Genomic DNA, 15,652 nt, shown 5'->3' on the forward strand with positions numbered 1-15,652 from the left:
GTACAGACCACTGTACACAACACAATAAGTCTGCAGAAAACAGTCGAATCTTTTAACTACTGACGGCGTATCGGAAAGCTAATGAGCAGAAATTTCCAGAACTATACGGTTGGTAGAAACTGGACGAGAAACGACAAAGTTCGAATTGCTGCAATTCCTGAAATTTCCTCAAGCGAAGTGCGCATATGGTGCTGTTCAGGCACCAGCTTCGTTAGTCTACTCCAGCTCAACTGAGGGGCGAGGGGAGAGGATTCCCCGCAACAATGCATTGACCTGGGAGTGGTTGTTGCAGTGATGGAAGGTCTCCTGAGTCAATGCCTCGACGAGTATCGCGTGTGCTCTGGATGGCAGTTTAAAAGGAGTCGATGGGGAAAGCGCTAGCTTGAAATAATGCGAGGAATTGGCTTTCCTCCTAATTCTACCCAGGTTGTTACCCCCAACTGATAGGGTCTTCCTGGGTTACCGATGGTCTTTTTGGAATTTTTGTATTTTCGATAAAACCCTTTCTATCAGCATGGTGCAATCATACAAACACTAGTAAAAATAATTTTCTGTTCGCATGCTTCCGGCATACTTGACTCAATGGACAGGCAGGGGGACATTTCATTGCTCATGGTTATGTATCCAGGGGTCCAAAGTTCCAAACACTTTCCTAAACCACCTGAACAGTAAAGGGAAAAAACAACGGGTGGCGGCGGGTTCATAGGGGGCACACCTGCCACACCAAGAACAAGGAGTCAGCAGTAATGTCCTACCTCGGTGGCTTCTTGATCACCAAGATGATGATAACGACCAGAACGATAGCAAGTACAGCTCCTCCAACAGCAATGCCAACAATAGCTCCAGTTTCTAAGCCTCCTCCTCCTTCCTCTGTAGAACCATTAGTATTGGTAGAAGCAGAAGGAGCAGAACCAGAGTCGTTCATTTTCACAATTGAGTTGTTCATTGTCATATTAGAGTTGTTCATCGTCATATTAGTCATATCTGATTGTTGATCATCGGTTGAAGTAAGCAAGTTTGTTTGCAAGTAGTCGTCGCGTCGTGGACATTAACGTGGACGTAGTGGTTTAAGAACCGCACGTTGTGAAATTAAGGCCAACAAAAGGACATAAACAAAAACGAGGAATTCAGTACCAGAGGTCCAGCAGCAACTTCTGACGTGCAGTTTTGAATGGTACATACATGCTTGTTGTATACAGAGTACGCAATGAGCATGCCATGGAAGCCACATGCATCTCGGCACATTTTAAAAATCTGCCACAAGTCTCTCCTGAATATGTTGGAGAAAGGTGAGGTCATTGATGTTATGGTCACTTCTGCGCCAGCACCTGCTGTGACAACTGCTGATCTTAGTCTCCAACGTTTCAATGTGTGCAACACAACTGGCTACGGTTGACTTGTTTCATTAGCAAGCTACAAGCAAGTACATGTACATGCATTTTTAGTGTTGTGTCCAAGCTTGCTCTTCAAGAGAACTACTCGTAGACCTTAGGATTCTTAACACATACATTTTGAATCACACAATGCATGAAATCACATTAAAGTGGTGATGTGTTTACAAAACTCGGTGCTTGGCGCATTCAGTACAAGTGCAGGGTGAGGCAGTAAACAGAATAGAACGTACCCGGCGTAGGGGTAGAGGGTGGAACGGAAGGAAGCGCTGGAAAATAGAACATAGCAAAAGCGCACACAGACACAAACACCCACCCACACACGACATAGACACAAAGCACAAAAACAAATGCACCACCAGCATTAGTGTGACTAGTACACTACATGTTGGCCATCCAAGGCACATAACGACCTAAGAACTCTGATAACAGTTCTCAAGTCCACTGTTAATTAAGACGTAACGGTGTTTCAAAGCTGGTGTAACCCTGTTCAGAATGTGCGTACTGTTACTGAAATTTTGAGAACAAAACTGATTGGAGAAGAGTCAAGAAAAACCCTGAACTATCTGCAGCAAGAAATGAGGTATAATCTCTCCCAGAGCATGCATGTTGCAATGCATGGGGTGATGGCAAATGTTATGTGCGACCGAGTGACAAGGCAAACTGGATTTCTCTCACGACTCACAATTGCACATGTAGTAGTTTCAAGGAATGATATTGAACGAAGAGATTGCACGAAGAGACAACGTAGGTAGGACAGAGCTTATACTGAAAGACTTTTAAAGTGCAGGTATTAAAGACTAAAAACAAAGGAAGCAAAGACTCGGCAACAACTGAACTGGGAAACTGACAGACGAGTCTATATACGGTACGAGATTGAAGTCCAGTTACAGCCCCGAGCTCTAGCTAGCAATCTCTAAATGTAAGCAAGGGAGAGTGACAGTTACGCATTACTGGCCACATAAGTGCTATTGTGTGGAAAGAAGAATACAGATACTATCTACAGGCGCGTGCCCCGTATGGGTTCCTGGGTGCCCGGAACCCCCCTTTTCCCCTCAAAATGCAGGATTTTGCTTCATTTTTTGAAAATTTTCCCGGCGGACGCCCCAATCAACCCCCTTGAAGGGCACCGGCGCACGCGCCTGATCTAATATAGGTAACAAGAGACCTGATGGTGCCAGCAATGAATAGTGCAATACATAGTGGTTTGTGTAGGAGAAAGTACGTCTACTACAGCATGGTTAGCTTCAAGCATTGGCAGAAATCCAAAGGTAAAAAAGAAAGAAAAGGAGACTAGAAAAGGGCTCCGGCCAAAATCCAAAGAAACATGAAAAACAACAAGAGCTCCAGGCTGCGGAGGAAATGGAGTGATACATGCGAGTACGACATAACGGTCCTGGCGTCACTTGAGCTGAGCTACTGCTGAATTTCCAAATCAGTTGAGTCAAGCTCCGCAGATGCAGTCTACGTGAAGGAACACCGACTCATCTGACAGCAGCATCCAGTTGCATAAGGAATGAGTTGACTAGGAAGAAGCGATCTGTGGAAGTTCCAGTGTTTCAAAAAATGTTCTGCTGTTTCCGACAGCGATGACGCAGCAAGAAACATGGATCAGAGGTGAGTTCTTACTGTCGGAGGCAATCACGGCATAATGTCAACTGGTTGCACCTGTCACGACGGGTGTCGTGATTCTATTCCAGCTATACACATATGCAAACCAAGTCATCATATTACTACATGTACAGGAGTCTCGATCTGGCTTCACCTTTTTTCTCCTCGTTTTTCACTTACAGTTACATACGTAGTACCTCGCGAGTTCGCCATTCTGGGCTCACACCCAGACCACCGCGTGTCGACCACAACATGACATCCATCTTGTTCTTTTCTGTTGAGTTAGTCTTTTTCCGTTTCACCTTGGGGCAACAGCAAGTTTCTTCGCTCTTGCCATATCACTTCAAAGAAACGGAAACTGTTTCAATACTCTATATCCTTGTGGGGTTTGAACTCACCCCTAGCTCTCCCACTCACTGTACCCAAAACTTCATTCTGCACAGCACCTGCAAGGGAAATAATTACTACACGTCACTGTCGGCCATGCTCCACGAAGAACCATTGTTCAGCGAAGAGAAACAGAAGAAGAAAGTGAGAAATGATTGTTGACCGTCTCACAACCAAGCTGCATTCCGAGCACAGCCAGAGTCGGCACCAGTACCAGTATTCATCCACTGTACATGAGGTATGTCAGCCAAAGATACATGTGCACGCTCCACTTGAGGAGAATACACGGCATACTGCCGCAGAATCACACGAGCCATTCGTGCCTGTAGCCGTTCAAGGGTAGATGGGGCAGGCCCCTGAAAAGATGAGACTAAGAAGACGATGGCCACAACACAAAATGGAAGGCTCACTTGCAGCCAAGCAAAGGTGCGTAAGGCAAGAGGTGATCAGACCATGGTACTGGTGGTGACAGCATCAGTGGGTTTAAGGAAGTGAAGGAGACCACCCCAGAGTGCTACACACAAGAACGGAAGCATCGGACACCGGACGAGCAACCCCAATACTGGAGGAGGCAGGATGACTCAGCTTCAGTATCGAAGGCAATGACCAAGGCTGAAAATTCCATAGGAATGTCACTCGGCAATTTAATAGCATCAACCGCCGGGTACTGGTAGTTGTGTGGTATGCAGTGATGTCATTTCTGCGTTTTGCTCTTGAAAGATCTAAATTACACTTGGCTGTTCTAGAGGCATTGTGGATTTGCAAATTGTCCCCTGTGCTATGTGTTTAGAAGCAGCGTTCCCTCAGTTGCTTGCCATTAATCTCCTTGAAAGTGCTAAGAGCAATTATCACCGATCCACACAGTGTGTTAGTGTTGTTTTCATTTTCATGCCGTTCTTGATGAGCTAGCTGCTTCACGCTTGCAGCGTGATGTGCTTCCCTTAATTTTTCCCATAGAATTTATTTTTATTACCATATGTAGTAGACGGACCTTCCCCTACACAAATCACTATGTACTGCACTATGCATTGCTGGCACCATCAGATCCCTTGCTTTCATTTAGAGATCGCTAGCTAGCGCTCGGAGCTGTAACTGGCAATCTCGTACCGTATATTATATAGATCCGTGTGTCAGTTGCCCAGCTCAGTTGCTGCAGAGTCTTTGCTTCCGTTGTTTCTGTCGTCTTACCTTCACGTGAGTCTTTCAATATACTATAAGTTCTGTGCTACCTACGTTTGTCTTTTCGTGCACTCTTGTTCCCTGAGAATACTACTTGTGTTTTGAGTTGGAGAGACTGGACCAGTTTTGCCTTTTCACTCGGTCGCGTACAACACCATAGTCATTTAGCTTTAATCCTGGTAGGAGCCCGTGATGAGAAGTGAATGAAAGTGATTGGTTTTTAAACTCTTGCTGCGTTCTTCTAAACAGGGGTGGACTACGTAGATTCATGCACTACGTGAAAGTGTGACACTGATACGGTATAATATCAGATCTTCAAAATACCCTGCGAACTATGAGTCTTTTGCAAACACCCCTAGCCTGAGGGAAAGGGCAGTGTTGAATAGGTACAAACGAGCTACAGATTTCTAACCTGGGCAAGCCGGTTTATTAGACAGCGTCCCGTCCGGCATACACGTAACATTGATCCCAGTTTGTGTCGAAGTAGAGGCATTGCAAGTGACATAAGCGGAAGCACCCACTTCCAATCTCGGAATCGCATTGACAGTGGCCGTTCTTGTTTCAGCAGAGCAATGGGTGGCTGAAGTAGGGAAGGGGTCAAGAACAATATAAGTAAAGGAAAAACCCCTGTCGACAGTGCTATGGTCGTACACATGTGAGGCATCGGCAGAAAAGACACGGTTAGGTGGTATTTGGCGATAATGAGTTTTGATGGCTTTGAACTGTCCACTAAATGGGTGATCTATGGCTCGCATTTCCAAGCTCTGTCCAATATCATGGGAGAAGACTGACAACAAATAATCAGCAAGATGGAAAACTGGAATACAGTCAGTGTTGACTCTGAGGGAGTGGTTGTGACTAACTTAGCATACCATATGTCTTCTGGGAGGTGCACCGTACTCGAGCCAACAATAGTCTGCCATTACCACCTACACATGCTGCTATGAACTTGAAATCTCAATCTCTATCCATAAATGCATTATAGGGTTACAATACAAATGCACCAAAAGCGCACGTGAATTATTGCAGCTATGTTACTCACACAAATTCCTGTATCAAGTCAGGTTTGGTTCATCAAAGGCTATTTCCATGTCCCACCAACTCATCCAGCTGAGGATTGTGGCATCCAAGTACTCAATCTCAGTTTGAACTCCCGGCGGCGCATCCAACCGCATCGCCACTTTGTGTTACGCCGCTTTCAAGCAAATCGTCTGCTGACGGTCCGTCATCTGAACAAACCCTTGTCAATGTCACCTGCACATTCTTGCAGGGGACTATGGCAGACAGTGGAGTATCTCTGGAGGTCCGCCTGCCAGACATGAGGCATCGGCAGCAAGAACCTGGGACCCCTCAAGTTTCAATGTGTCAATACTGGAACGCTCTCCCCTCTGATTTTAGAGTGATAGGTGTCCCTGGTCCCTTCCGGAAAGCTCTTTCTGCCATTGATATACTTACTTTGTGAATATCCTCATTAAACTTTTATTATCTGCCATGAATTCCAACCGTATCATTCATCTATCAATCATTTGTGCATGCATGCCTATAAAATCAATCACATGTTCTTGACTCCATGAAATTGTCTTTCTATTCTTTGACTCCATGAAATTATTGTCTTTCTATTTCTGACTCCATGAAATTGTCTTCATATCATTTTTTCCTTTTCTTCTTTTGGTCCTTTCTGTCTAATATTATTATCATTTCTTGTTTTCCCTTGCATATCATCCCTTCATCATTCTGTGAGAACCTGTCTTATGGGCAGGTGAGAAGGCATCTCTGCCTGTTCATTTGGTGAAGTAAAATAAACAATAACAACAATATTTGCGAAAAGCAGAAGTGATGTCAGTTTTTGGTCACCGCGATCACAGCAAAAGACTTCTTGTACTAGTGCTTTCAAAGTGCCTTTCCTCTTGGTGGCTACACTATAATTTGTCGTTGTCGCCTTGGTAGGTTGTCCACCAGGCATTGGAGATGTTCAGGTAGGAGTTTTCAACCACCATAAAAGGGTGTTTGCGCTCTAGCTAGCACCTCCAAAGTCACACGCTCAAGAGTGTGCGCGTACACTCTTGAGAGAGAGAGAGAGAGAGAGAGAGAGAGAGAGAATTCTTGGAGGAACAATCCCCTAACAAATTCTTGCTAGAGCACCAGCGACTAGAATATTTGGCAGGCAGATCTCCTGAGATACTCTGCTTTCTGCTACAGTCCGCAGCAAGAAAACGCACGTGAGAATGCCGAGGTTTCGTTCATGACGAGCCATCAGCAAAGGTAGCACCGACGGTGAGTTTAAGAGCGTCGTGATACGAAGTGGCCGGTTGAGCTGATAGTGCAGAATGAGATTTACTTCTCGGTTGACATTTTCCTCAGGTGGATGAGTTGGCGAGATAAGGAAATAGCCCTGAATGAACTAAACCTGACTGGACACAGTCGAGTGCAACACCTGACGATGGGCTTCTCCGATACTCTCCCTCACGTCCCACGTACACACCACTGAGAGGAACCGATTCTTATTCCGATTGCAACGAGAGTTCGGGAAGAAGCAAAGAAGGTGTACAGAGAAAAACGGAGAAAAGGTACCACAGTGCATGCACGCATGCGCGCAGTGGTGCAACCTGCGTGCAGTCCGTGCACGGTCCGCACGCAGCGGCAAACTCCGAGCGCAGCACAACACCAAAAGGGGCAGCATAGAGGTCAAAAGGACAACAAGAGCAACACTAGTCTTGTAGGTTCTTCCCAGTCATGGAAAGCCTCCGTTACTTGACAAGCCTTCATCCAGTGCCAAGCCTGCATGTGGTGGAGATTGAATTTTCAAGATAATAGCAGCATGGGCAGGCAGCACTGGTACAAGATTATTGGCTACAGTACTGTATAATTTCCTGAAGGCCTGAACCCTTTGGAGCCCCAAATAATCCTGGTAATTGTATGCAACTGCAATCATGCGATATATTCTTTACCATATTTTGGGCATAACTTTGGTACTCGTTATTTGATTTCCATAATCGTGGGCTTCCTGGTAAGCTCTCCGCGAGCAGAGTAAGTGGAGCTCAAATTCAACACCACAGCAGTCACATATCCAACGCCACGGCGCCTCAAACAGTCCACAGAGCTGGATACTAGTATACGAGCAAATTTCCTCGACGCCGGCCATTTCACTCTCATTCATCGCGGAACGCTCAATTTTTTCGCTCTGACTTTAGTTTTATGCTGGCCACGTGCAGGAAGCGTGCCTGGACAAATCAGCATGTCATCCAAGGGAAAATCCCTCACTCAAGGCCAGTCACTGAGAAAAAAGTTCGACTTTTGCCGCGACTGAAATGCCGAGCGCGATATCTTTGCAACGCGACATCGTAGCTCTTCGGCGATTGTTGCACTAGAAAGCTGAGCTCTTCGGCGTCTTCCTAGTAGTTCGATCGTGGAAATCTGTCAGGTTTCGAATGAATTATGAACATTTTAGTTCATCGACGGTATACCGTCGATAATTGAATGTACGGGCTCCAAAGGGTTAAGCCATGCTCAATTCCCAACCATTCCATGAGAGCATACTTTGACTGCGTTCCATTTTGCAAGTTTGCTGATTTTTTTAATCAATCTTGACCCATGATTTTGGGCTTTCTTTTTACCATCTTGGAAGGTGCAAATAGCTCCAAAATTTGGCCCACAGATGACTCAGTCAGTGGATAGTCCTCAGTCAGTGGATAGTCCAAAGCTATAAAAAAAACTTGTTTTCACCAAATATCCGCTAAACCCTGGTTTTTCCTGCCCATGCCTTGTATTATAGTTGCTGGTGCTCCAGCAAGAAATTGCTGCAGGATCGCTCCGCCAAGAAACTGCCAAGAAACCATTTCTTTTGTTCTCCCGGGGAACGATTTCTCAGGCACTACGGCGGCTGAAAACTCCTACCAGGAAATCTCATGTACCTGATGGACAACCTACAAAGGCGATGACGCGGGGATCAAAACGACATCGCTTCCGGTTTTTTAACCAAATATTGGTACTTAGTTTTTGCTACTGATGCCCCAGATAATACACAACAGCTAAATTTGACAGGTTCAACAAAACAAAAACAAAAAAGTATCCTCGATTAACTGCTCCCTCTGCATAAAGTTGTCATTTCATTCTTCTTGCAGGAGATCCCCTCGACAGGCCCAAAGCCTTTGGGAAATCCTTAATATAATAAAATACAAAATTAAAATACAAAAACAGCCCTATACGTTATTAAGGTGCAGAAAGGAACGGATTTCACAACAGCAACTTAGGGTAGTTACTTACCCACACAAGCCTGGTCAGACCTTGTCCAAATTTCACCAGCGTCACACGGGCAACTTATTCCAGGAATGTTGGACACCATAATGTTGCTACAGTTCATAATACTGCTATCATTGCAAATCGTATTGCAGTCTGGAATGTGGCACATACACAAACAGTATTACAATAAAACTAATAGGCTTTAAAATTTATAGTCCATTCACGGACAAAGACATAAGTTATATACAGCAAAACCTGAACCTACCAACCGCCTCATTGGGCCCAAATGCGGTTTATATTGGCAGGAGGTCTTTTTAGTGGAAGGTTTGGTAACGCAGGACTATTATGAGCCGTGATAAGCAAAACAGACCTATAGGTCAACATTTTCAAAAATGCTGTTTTTCTCTTTTTGGGCAGTTCACTTCCCTGATAGTTTATAACTTTATATCGAATTTGAAGGTCTTCCAAGTTTTCAACATTTACAAGTTACCAGAAATAGTTAGCTGAGCAAAGATATTCGTCCGAATTCGAATATTCGTCCCTCTGGAAAGCAGATATAAACAGGGAATATTTGATCCAAAAGTTGATAATATATTGCATCCCTGGTACAGTCAGACCTCGCTTAACCGCACACATCCGTTTTCCACAAAAATATCCGGATGGGCGAGGGAACCGGATAATCGAAAAAACACACTGTGTGTGTGCATAGCATTGCTGTAAATCGGTGACCAACAATTTTCTTCCGGATGGCGAGGGATCCGGATGGCGAGGGATCCGGATAAATGAGGACCGGATAAGCGAGGTCTGACTGTATACGAGCGTTGTCGCCGCTAGAGCCTGTGCAGACTTACCTTCACACATTGGTAGACTGGGTTGCCATTCTCCAGTGTTCAGACATGTAGAGTTGGTGATATCCATACCATTGTCAGACACATATCCCATTTTACACTCAATAGATACACCGGTGCTGTTAGTGGCAATGGGTTTGTAATTGCGTTCAGAAGCATCGATAGCTGGACATTGTGCTGGAGAGGAAGATACAATATCACGGTGGTTACTCAAATGTGGTGTAAAACCCCAACATTCAGCCTCTGCTTCCGTACCAATCCTAGCAGAGTGAAGCTCGCACATCCTCATTACAACCGGCTATACAACTGAGCTGAGAAGCACAACCAGGTGAGCAAGTTTGCTTGTACCAGGCTACCACCATGCCCGAGATACCATGGTGGCAGATGCAGCGCCTAGCTGCGAGGGTGAAGACAAATCTCGCAACCAATGGGGGGAATTTGTTAACTGCATTAATGTTCATCCTCACTTCAAGTAGTGAATGACCAGTTGACCATGGGTGTTGGCATTGTTCATAGCATATAAAGTAGTTCACGCACGCATCACTGCAGGGAGATGCCAGACCGATTTAGAACTGGGACCTTGTGATTCTCAGGAATGCCCACAACCACTCTGGCAAAGCGCTGGTACCAATAGAACCAGTGGGATTTCAGTGGCCAAAAGTAACAACGAGTCACCGATTAACTGTTTTACATAATATCTGTGACACAAGTAACCATAAAATGTCTATACTCCATGGTTTAACACAAGGGGGAAGCCCAAGTGTGCACATAGAGCTCAATAACCCAGGGGGTCAGAGCCGGAGCAACAAGCAAAAATCAACAATGGATCAAGGCATTCTCGCAACTCTGAGTTTCATGCGCGGTGCACGATCATCAGGCAAGTATACTGCAGTCGGCCAGTATGGGAATTGTTTTACTAGTACACATGGACATGATAATCAGGTGTGTGATTTAGCACTGTATACACGGAAAGGTGCTACATGTACATGTATGCAGGTTGGTACAGGGTGCAGGAAGTCAGGTGTAGGTGCTATGGATAGGTAGTTATGGTGGAAGGCGGCAGTGATGGAGGAGACAGTATTTGATGGCGTCAACCCAGGATCCGGCAAGCAGGGTACTGATCAGGGGGTGAGCACGTTGTTATTTTTTGTTTTCTAGGCCAGTTTGCGGTGTTGGAGATGAGTGAGCTACTAAGTTGGCTCGTGCGAGTAGCTTACGGCGGTGTTCGAGCGTTTCTTCTATTCTACATGAATGCATGGCGGTTAACCCTTTCAGGGTCACAGTGCATTTACTACGTCTGGGCACTGAAATTCAGTGCATCAGTACAATTGTGGAGATAGCAACAAACAAATTGTCACACTTTTTTGTTTCAACGGATTTTCACAATTTATGGCTTACTGGAAAGCTCCTTTCCTGCTCGTCATCTGCCACGTACTTTCAGAGCATACAGCACCTCAAGGACGCCCCTAGCCTCGCCAACAGTGTCCCTACCGTGCGCCAGTTTGGCATCAAGACCACGCTCAACTATTTCCTTCGGTTTGGGGCTCATACTCAACGTAGAACTACGATTCAAACTGCATCGAGCTCGTGAAATTCAAGCGATTCAAATGATGTACTCATACGTCATGCTGCCTTTCACACATCATTGGGAAATCCCCTTGAATGACTTGAAAGTCGCAAAAATATCGCCAGACAGAAAGTAAGAAAAATGTTCAGATCGAAATCACGCGTTCAATTTATCGCCGCTCGATCATTTGTTGAGCTATCGCCACACCGAAAATGCCTCTGGAAAGCCCTTTCCAAGACCGTTCCAATGAGCTATAGATCTTCGCGATGCGATAATCCGTTCCAGGGTTATCGCTGTTTGTACAGTGATCTATCAGTGCGTACGGTACGTGGACTGTACAAAAAGTATAGCGCGAGTATACTCGTCATTGCCCAGACGCGATGGGGTCTGCATGACGAGTATACTCGTCATAAACCCGGAAAGGGTTAAGAGAATACTGGTGCATGCTCATGAGTACGTGTGTGTGTGCGTGCGTGTGTGTGTGTGTGTGTGTGTGTGTGTGTGTGTGGTGTGTGTGTGTGTGTGTGTGTGTGTGTGTGTGTGTGTGTGTGTGTGTGTGTGTGCATGTGCGTGTGTGCGTGCGTGTGTGTGTTCTTGGCGGGTTTTAATGCCAGTGTGTGAAGAGGATATGAGTACAAACGGGCATCATACTGTAGGTGTGTGGTATGAGGAATCATGCCAGGCAGTGGTGTCAGCTGTCGGTGGGTGAGTTCTTGGCCTCGTTGGTCGTTTGGTTGCTCTCACTGGGTAGTACGAGATCGGCATAGTGGGCAGTATACTTTAGCCCTTGGCGGGCCCGTTGTTGGCCTCGGTGGCTGTCCGTTGGCTCTCGACAGGCAGTGTGATTCAGCCCTCGTGGGCAGCACGCTTTAGCCCTCGGCGGGAAGCTTGCTTTAGCCCTCAGTGGGCAGGTTGTTGGCCTCGATGGCCGCTCGTGTGCCCTAGGCTGGGCAGAATGCTTTAATAATAACCTTCGGTGGGTAAGTTGTTGGCCTCGGCGACCGCGCATGCAACCTCAGTGGGCAGGTTGCTGGCCGCAGCGGCCATTTGTGTGCCCTTGGTGGGCAGTATGCTAGCAGTCCACGGCACGCAGGATCATTTAGCCCCGGTGGGCTGGCTGTTGGCCTTGGTAGCCGCTCGTGTGATAGGCCCATGGTGGGCAGCTGTGGACTAGCCCTCGGTGGGCCATTCGTGGGCAGTGTGAATCGCTCACGATCGGATGTGCTTATATGTTAGCTCAAGTATTGTCGATTCTTTGGAAACGGTCTACCATCACATGCTATTAGACTACAAACTGCATTGAGCATATTCTCTCAACATCTTTATTCAAAAAGAAGTCATGGCAACCCCCAACCCAAAGTGTTAATTGCTTGTGAGTGGGTGCGCAGGGGTACGCCGTTGTACATGTAGGCGGGTGCGTGGGAGCGTTTGAATTTATGTTTGTGCACATGAATGTGTGCATGTGTGTGTGTGTGTGCATGTGTGCATGTGTGTATGTGTGCATGCGTGCGTGCGCGCGTGTGTGTGTGTATGTGCGCGCACGTGCATGCGTGTGTGTGCATGCGTGCGTGTGCATGCGCGCGTGTGCATGCGCGCGTGTGTATGTGTGTATATATGTGTGTGTGTGTGTGTGTGTATGTGTGTGTGTGTGTGTGTGTGTGTGTGTATGTGTGTGTGTGTGTGTATGTGTATGTGTGTGTGTGTGTGTGTGTGTGTGTGTGTGTGTGTGCGTGCGTGTGTGTGGAAAGGAGGTTGCAGGTTCATCAATTCCCGACGATTATGGTCGCACACGTCTTTCTTCTCTTTCTCGGACTCTTCCTGACTTTTCTTTCATTCTCCTGGGTGGTTACCAACAGCCAGTGTATGCCGGAGTATGTGGTGTGGTGTGTGTGTGTAGAAAAAAATGGAAAAATGAAAAATAGGGATTCACTGGCCAGAAAAAGTCACTTCAAACAGCTGTGTGGTGGATACCAGGCTAAAAATAGTGGCGGTCAATTCATCAGCCTTGCAAGCTGTTGAATGGTGTAATCCCAGCACAAGTTGCTATGTCTAACATAGCTGTTCGCTATCATCGCTTCCGCGATGGGCATGTCTGAGGTCTGAGGTGTGTGTGTGTGTGCGTGCGTGGGTGCGTGGGTGCGTGTGTGTGCGCGCGCGCCCGCGGATGTGTACCCGCACGCCTGGGCGTGAAACCGTGGGCCTGGGCTAAGTGTTATATTAAAGGGGAAGTTAAGGCAAAAATCAAAATTTCACCAGTTGTAGTCTTCGGGTGCTGAGTCGAATGGTCTTGGTCCGAGGAAGCTGAGACGCTCCCTTCCTACTTTGATCCCAATCGAACTCGTGCACTTCCACCGAAACTGGGTGACTGCGCCCTACTAGATGGGGATTTGTATGCAAAATGTCACTAAAAGCGCCATTTCGTTCTTATAACAGCACGGATGACCGCGATTGGTCCATATGTTGTAGTCTTTTGGACGCTGAGTCGACTGGTTTTGGTCCGAAAAGGCTGCGATGCAGCGTTCCTCCTTTATTCCCAATCGAACATGGTTGAACAAGCGGTCACGTGCTCCTGCGTACACCAGTCACCTGGTCACCGTGCCTGCAGGGTACAACTTACTAGCCTGTTTGACCTTTTTTGGGTGCACTCCTGTTACTCGAGTTGAACTCGAGTTGAACCTTGGTGTGAAAGTTGTCGCCTGCTGGCGTGGTGACAAGGTGATTTGGGCACCCAGGAGCACGTGACTGCTTGTTCAACCATGTTCGATTGGGAATAAAGGAGGAACGCTGCATCGCAGCCTTTTAGGACCAAAACCAGTCGACTCAGCGTCCAAAAGACTACAACATTTGGGCCAATCGCGGTCATCCGTGCTTTTATAAGAGCGAAATGGCGCTTTTAGTGACATTTTGCACACAAATTCCCATCTAGTAGGGCGCAGTCACCCAGTTTCGGGGGAAGTGCGCGAGTTCGATTGGGATTCAAGTAGGAAGGGAGCGTCTCAGCTTTCTCGGACCAAGACCATTCGACTCAGCACCCCGAAGACTACAACTGGTGAAATTTTTATTTTTGCCTTAACCCCTTAAGCGCGAGCGTCGTACTAGTACGCCGCACATGAGTTTCATGCCCCACGGCCGTCGTACTAGCACGACGCGCGCTGTACACTGTGCAGTGAACCTGCATCTCATAGTCGTGGGGTCCGTGTTGAGTCCATAGTGACTTGTTCAAACTATCGTCTTGGTCGATTCTCACAATCGAAACATGTATCTGCAAGAGAAAACTCACAGCTGGCGATAGGAACAATCGACAAAGCGATACGACTACCGGTTGTTGAGATATGCGACTCGACACGGCAAATTTCAACTCGATTTTTTTGCGCAGTCTGCAGAACGCGCATTTTGCATCATGGATCATTTTTGCTCTACCTGCTGCCATGGAAACAAGATTCAAATGATGGTAGTGGATCCCGTGAGTCCTCACAGAAAATTTGAGCTCGATACGAGCAAGGAAAACGAAATGGCAGCTGAATATTTGAGCTCGGTTAGTCTTGGCCGTGCTCAAGTCTGTCGAGCGCGTGGATGAAGTTTGCCAGACTGTAGCACGGGGGTTTTGGTTTCGCTCCGAGCTGGGTTTGACACCAGTTTGTCCCTCGTCTCAAGACCTTTCCATGAAGCTCAAGATCATGGAACTCGTCCAAGGGAAGGTAAAGTTATCGATCCTTGAGCAGCTAGTACTTTCATGGGAAAATGCGACTTTTACAGGTGTTGACGTGGGGTGCGTTCCGGTAGCGTCGTGCTAAAGAGGTTAACTTCCCCTCTAAGGAAATGATGAGCTCCTTGCTAATACACTTGTAGAGACAACTTAGTTCTTACCAACTACAGGAACGGTTCTCGTTTGTGACGTAGTCTTGGCAGTATCATTACACTGTGCTTGTACTGAGGAAGTGTCAGCAGCAGTACAGGTGAATGGTGGTTGGTTGATATCCACAGTACAGGTGATATTGATGGACTGGCCAGGTGTGTACGTACTCCCATCTAGTGATGCGGTGTGTGTCTTTGTACAAACACCACCAGTACAATTGGTTGTATTACTGCCTGTCAATACAACATTGTTGACCATCAGTGTTACTGTAGGTTCTGGGTATCCTTCACCGGTACAGTTGATGTTGTATACAGTGTCGTTGTACACTGACACTGGAGTTTGAAGTACCGGCGTTGCGGGAGGAGCTGTACATAACAGAGCAAGAAAGCAATGAATTACGACCACAGCTGGACACAGTTGCACTGAACGTGTTGTCGCAACGTAATCTGAAGTCGGAGTCAATATCTGCGGTAAAGTGGACAAAATCATAGCCCACCTCACACAATGTCTTGTTCGGCATGTTTTGAAACTTCGCTCATAGCTCACTACTGACAACTGGCAAGTCTACATCGCT

General features: G+C 46.6%; 1 protein-coding gene across 4 annotated transcripts in view; it reads right to left on the reverse strand.

Moving 5' to 3' along the window:
- Window positions 1-31: 31 nt before the first annotated feature.
- Window positions 32-15,652, reverse strand: part of LOC135817930 (uncharacterized) — a 55,122-nt gene continuing 39,501 nt past the window's right edge. The window contains exons 5-10 of one of the 4 annotated variants that reach the window (XM_065331230.1): window positions 15,090-15,443; window positions 9,659-9,832; window positions 8,832-8,960; window positions 4,981-5,148; window positions 1,625-1,660; window positions 33-984 (exon numbers count right to left, since the gene is read on the reverse strand). In XM_065331230.1, coding sequence (XP_065187302.1) covers window positions 752-984; window positions 1,625-1,660; window positions 4,981-5,148; window positions 8,832-8,960; window positions 9,659-9,832; window positions 15,090-15,443 — 1,094 coding nt within the window. In that variant the 3' untranslated portion in view covers window positions 33-751. Of the gene's footprint in view, window positions 985-1,624; window positions 1,661-4,980; window positions 5,149-8,831; window positions 8,961-9,658; window positions 9,833-15,089; window positions 15,444-15,652 lie in introns of all 4 variants that reach the window. The other 3 variants (XM_065331231.1, XM_065331232.1, XM_065331233.1) reach the window with 3 other exon arrangements.

The sequence above is a fragment of the Sycon ciliatum genome, chromosome 5 (assembly GCF_964019385.1).
Source record: "Sycon ciliatum chromosome 5, ocSycCili1.1, whole genome shotgun sequence".
Taxonomy (NCBI): Eukaryota; Metazoa; Porifera; class Calcarea; order Leucosolenida; family Sycettidae; genus Sycon; species Sycon ciliatum.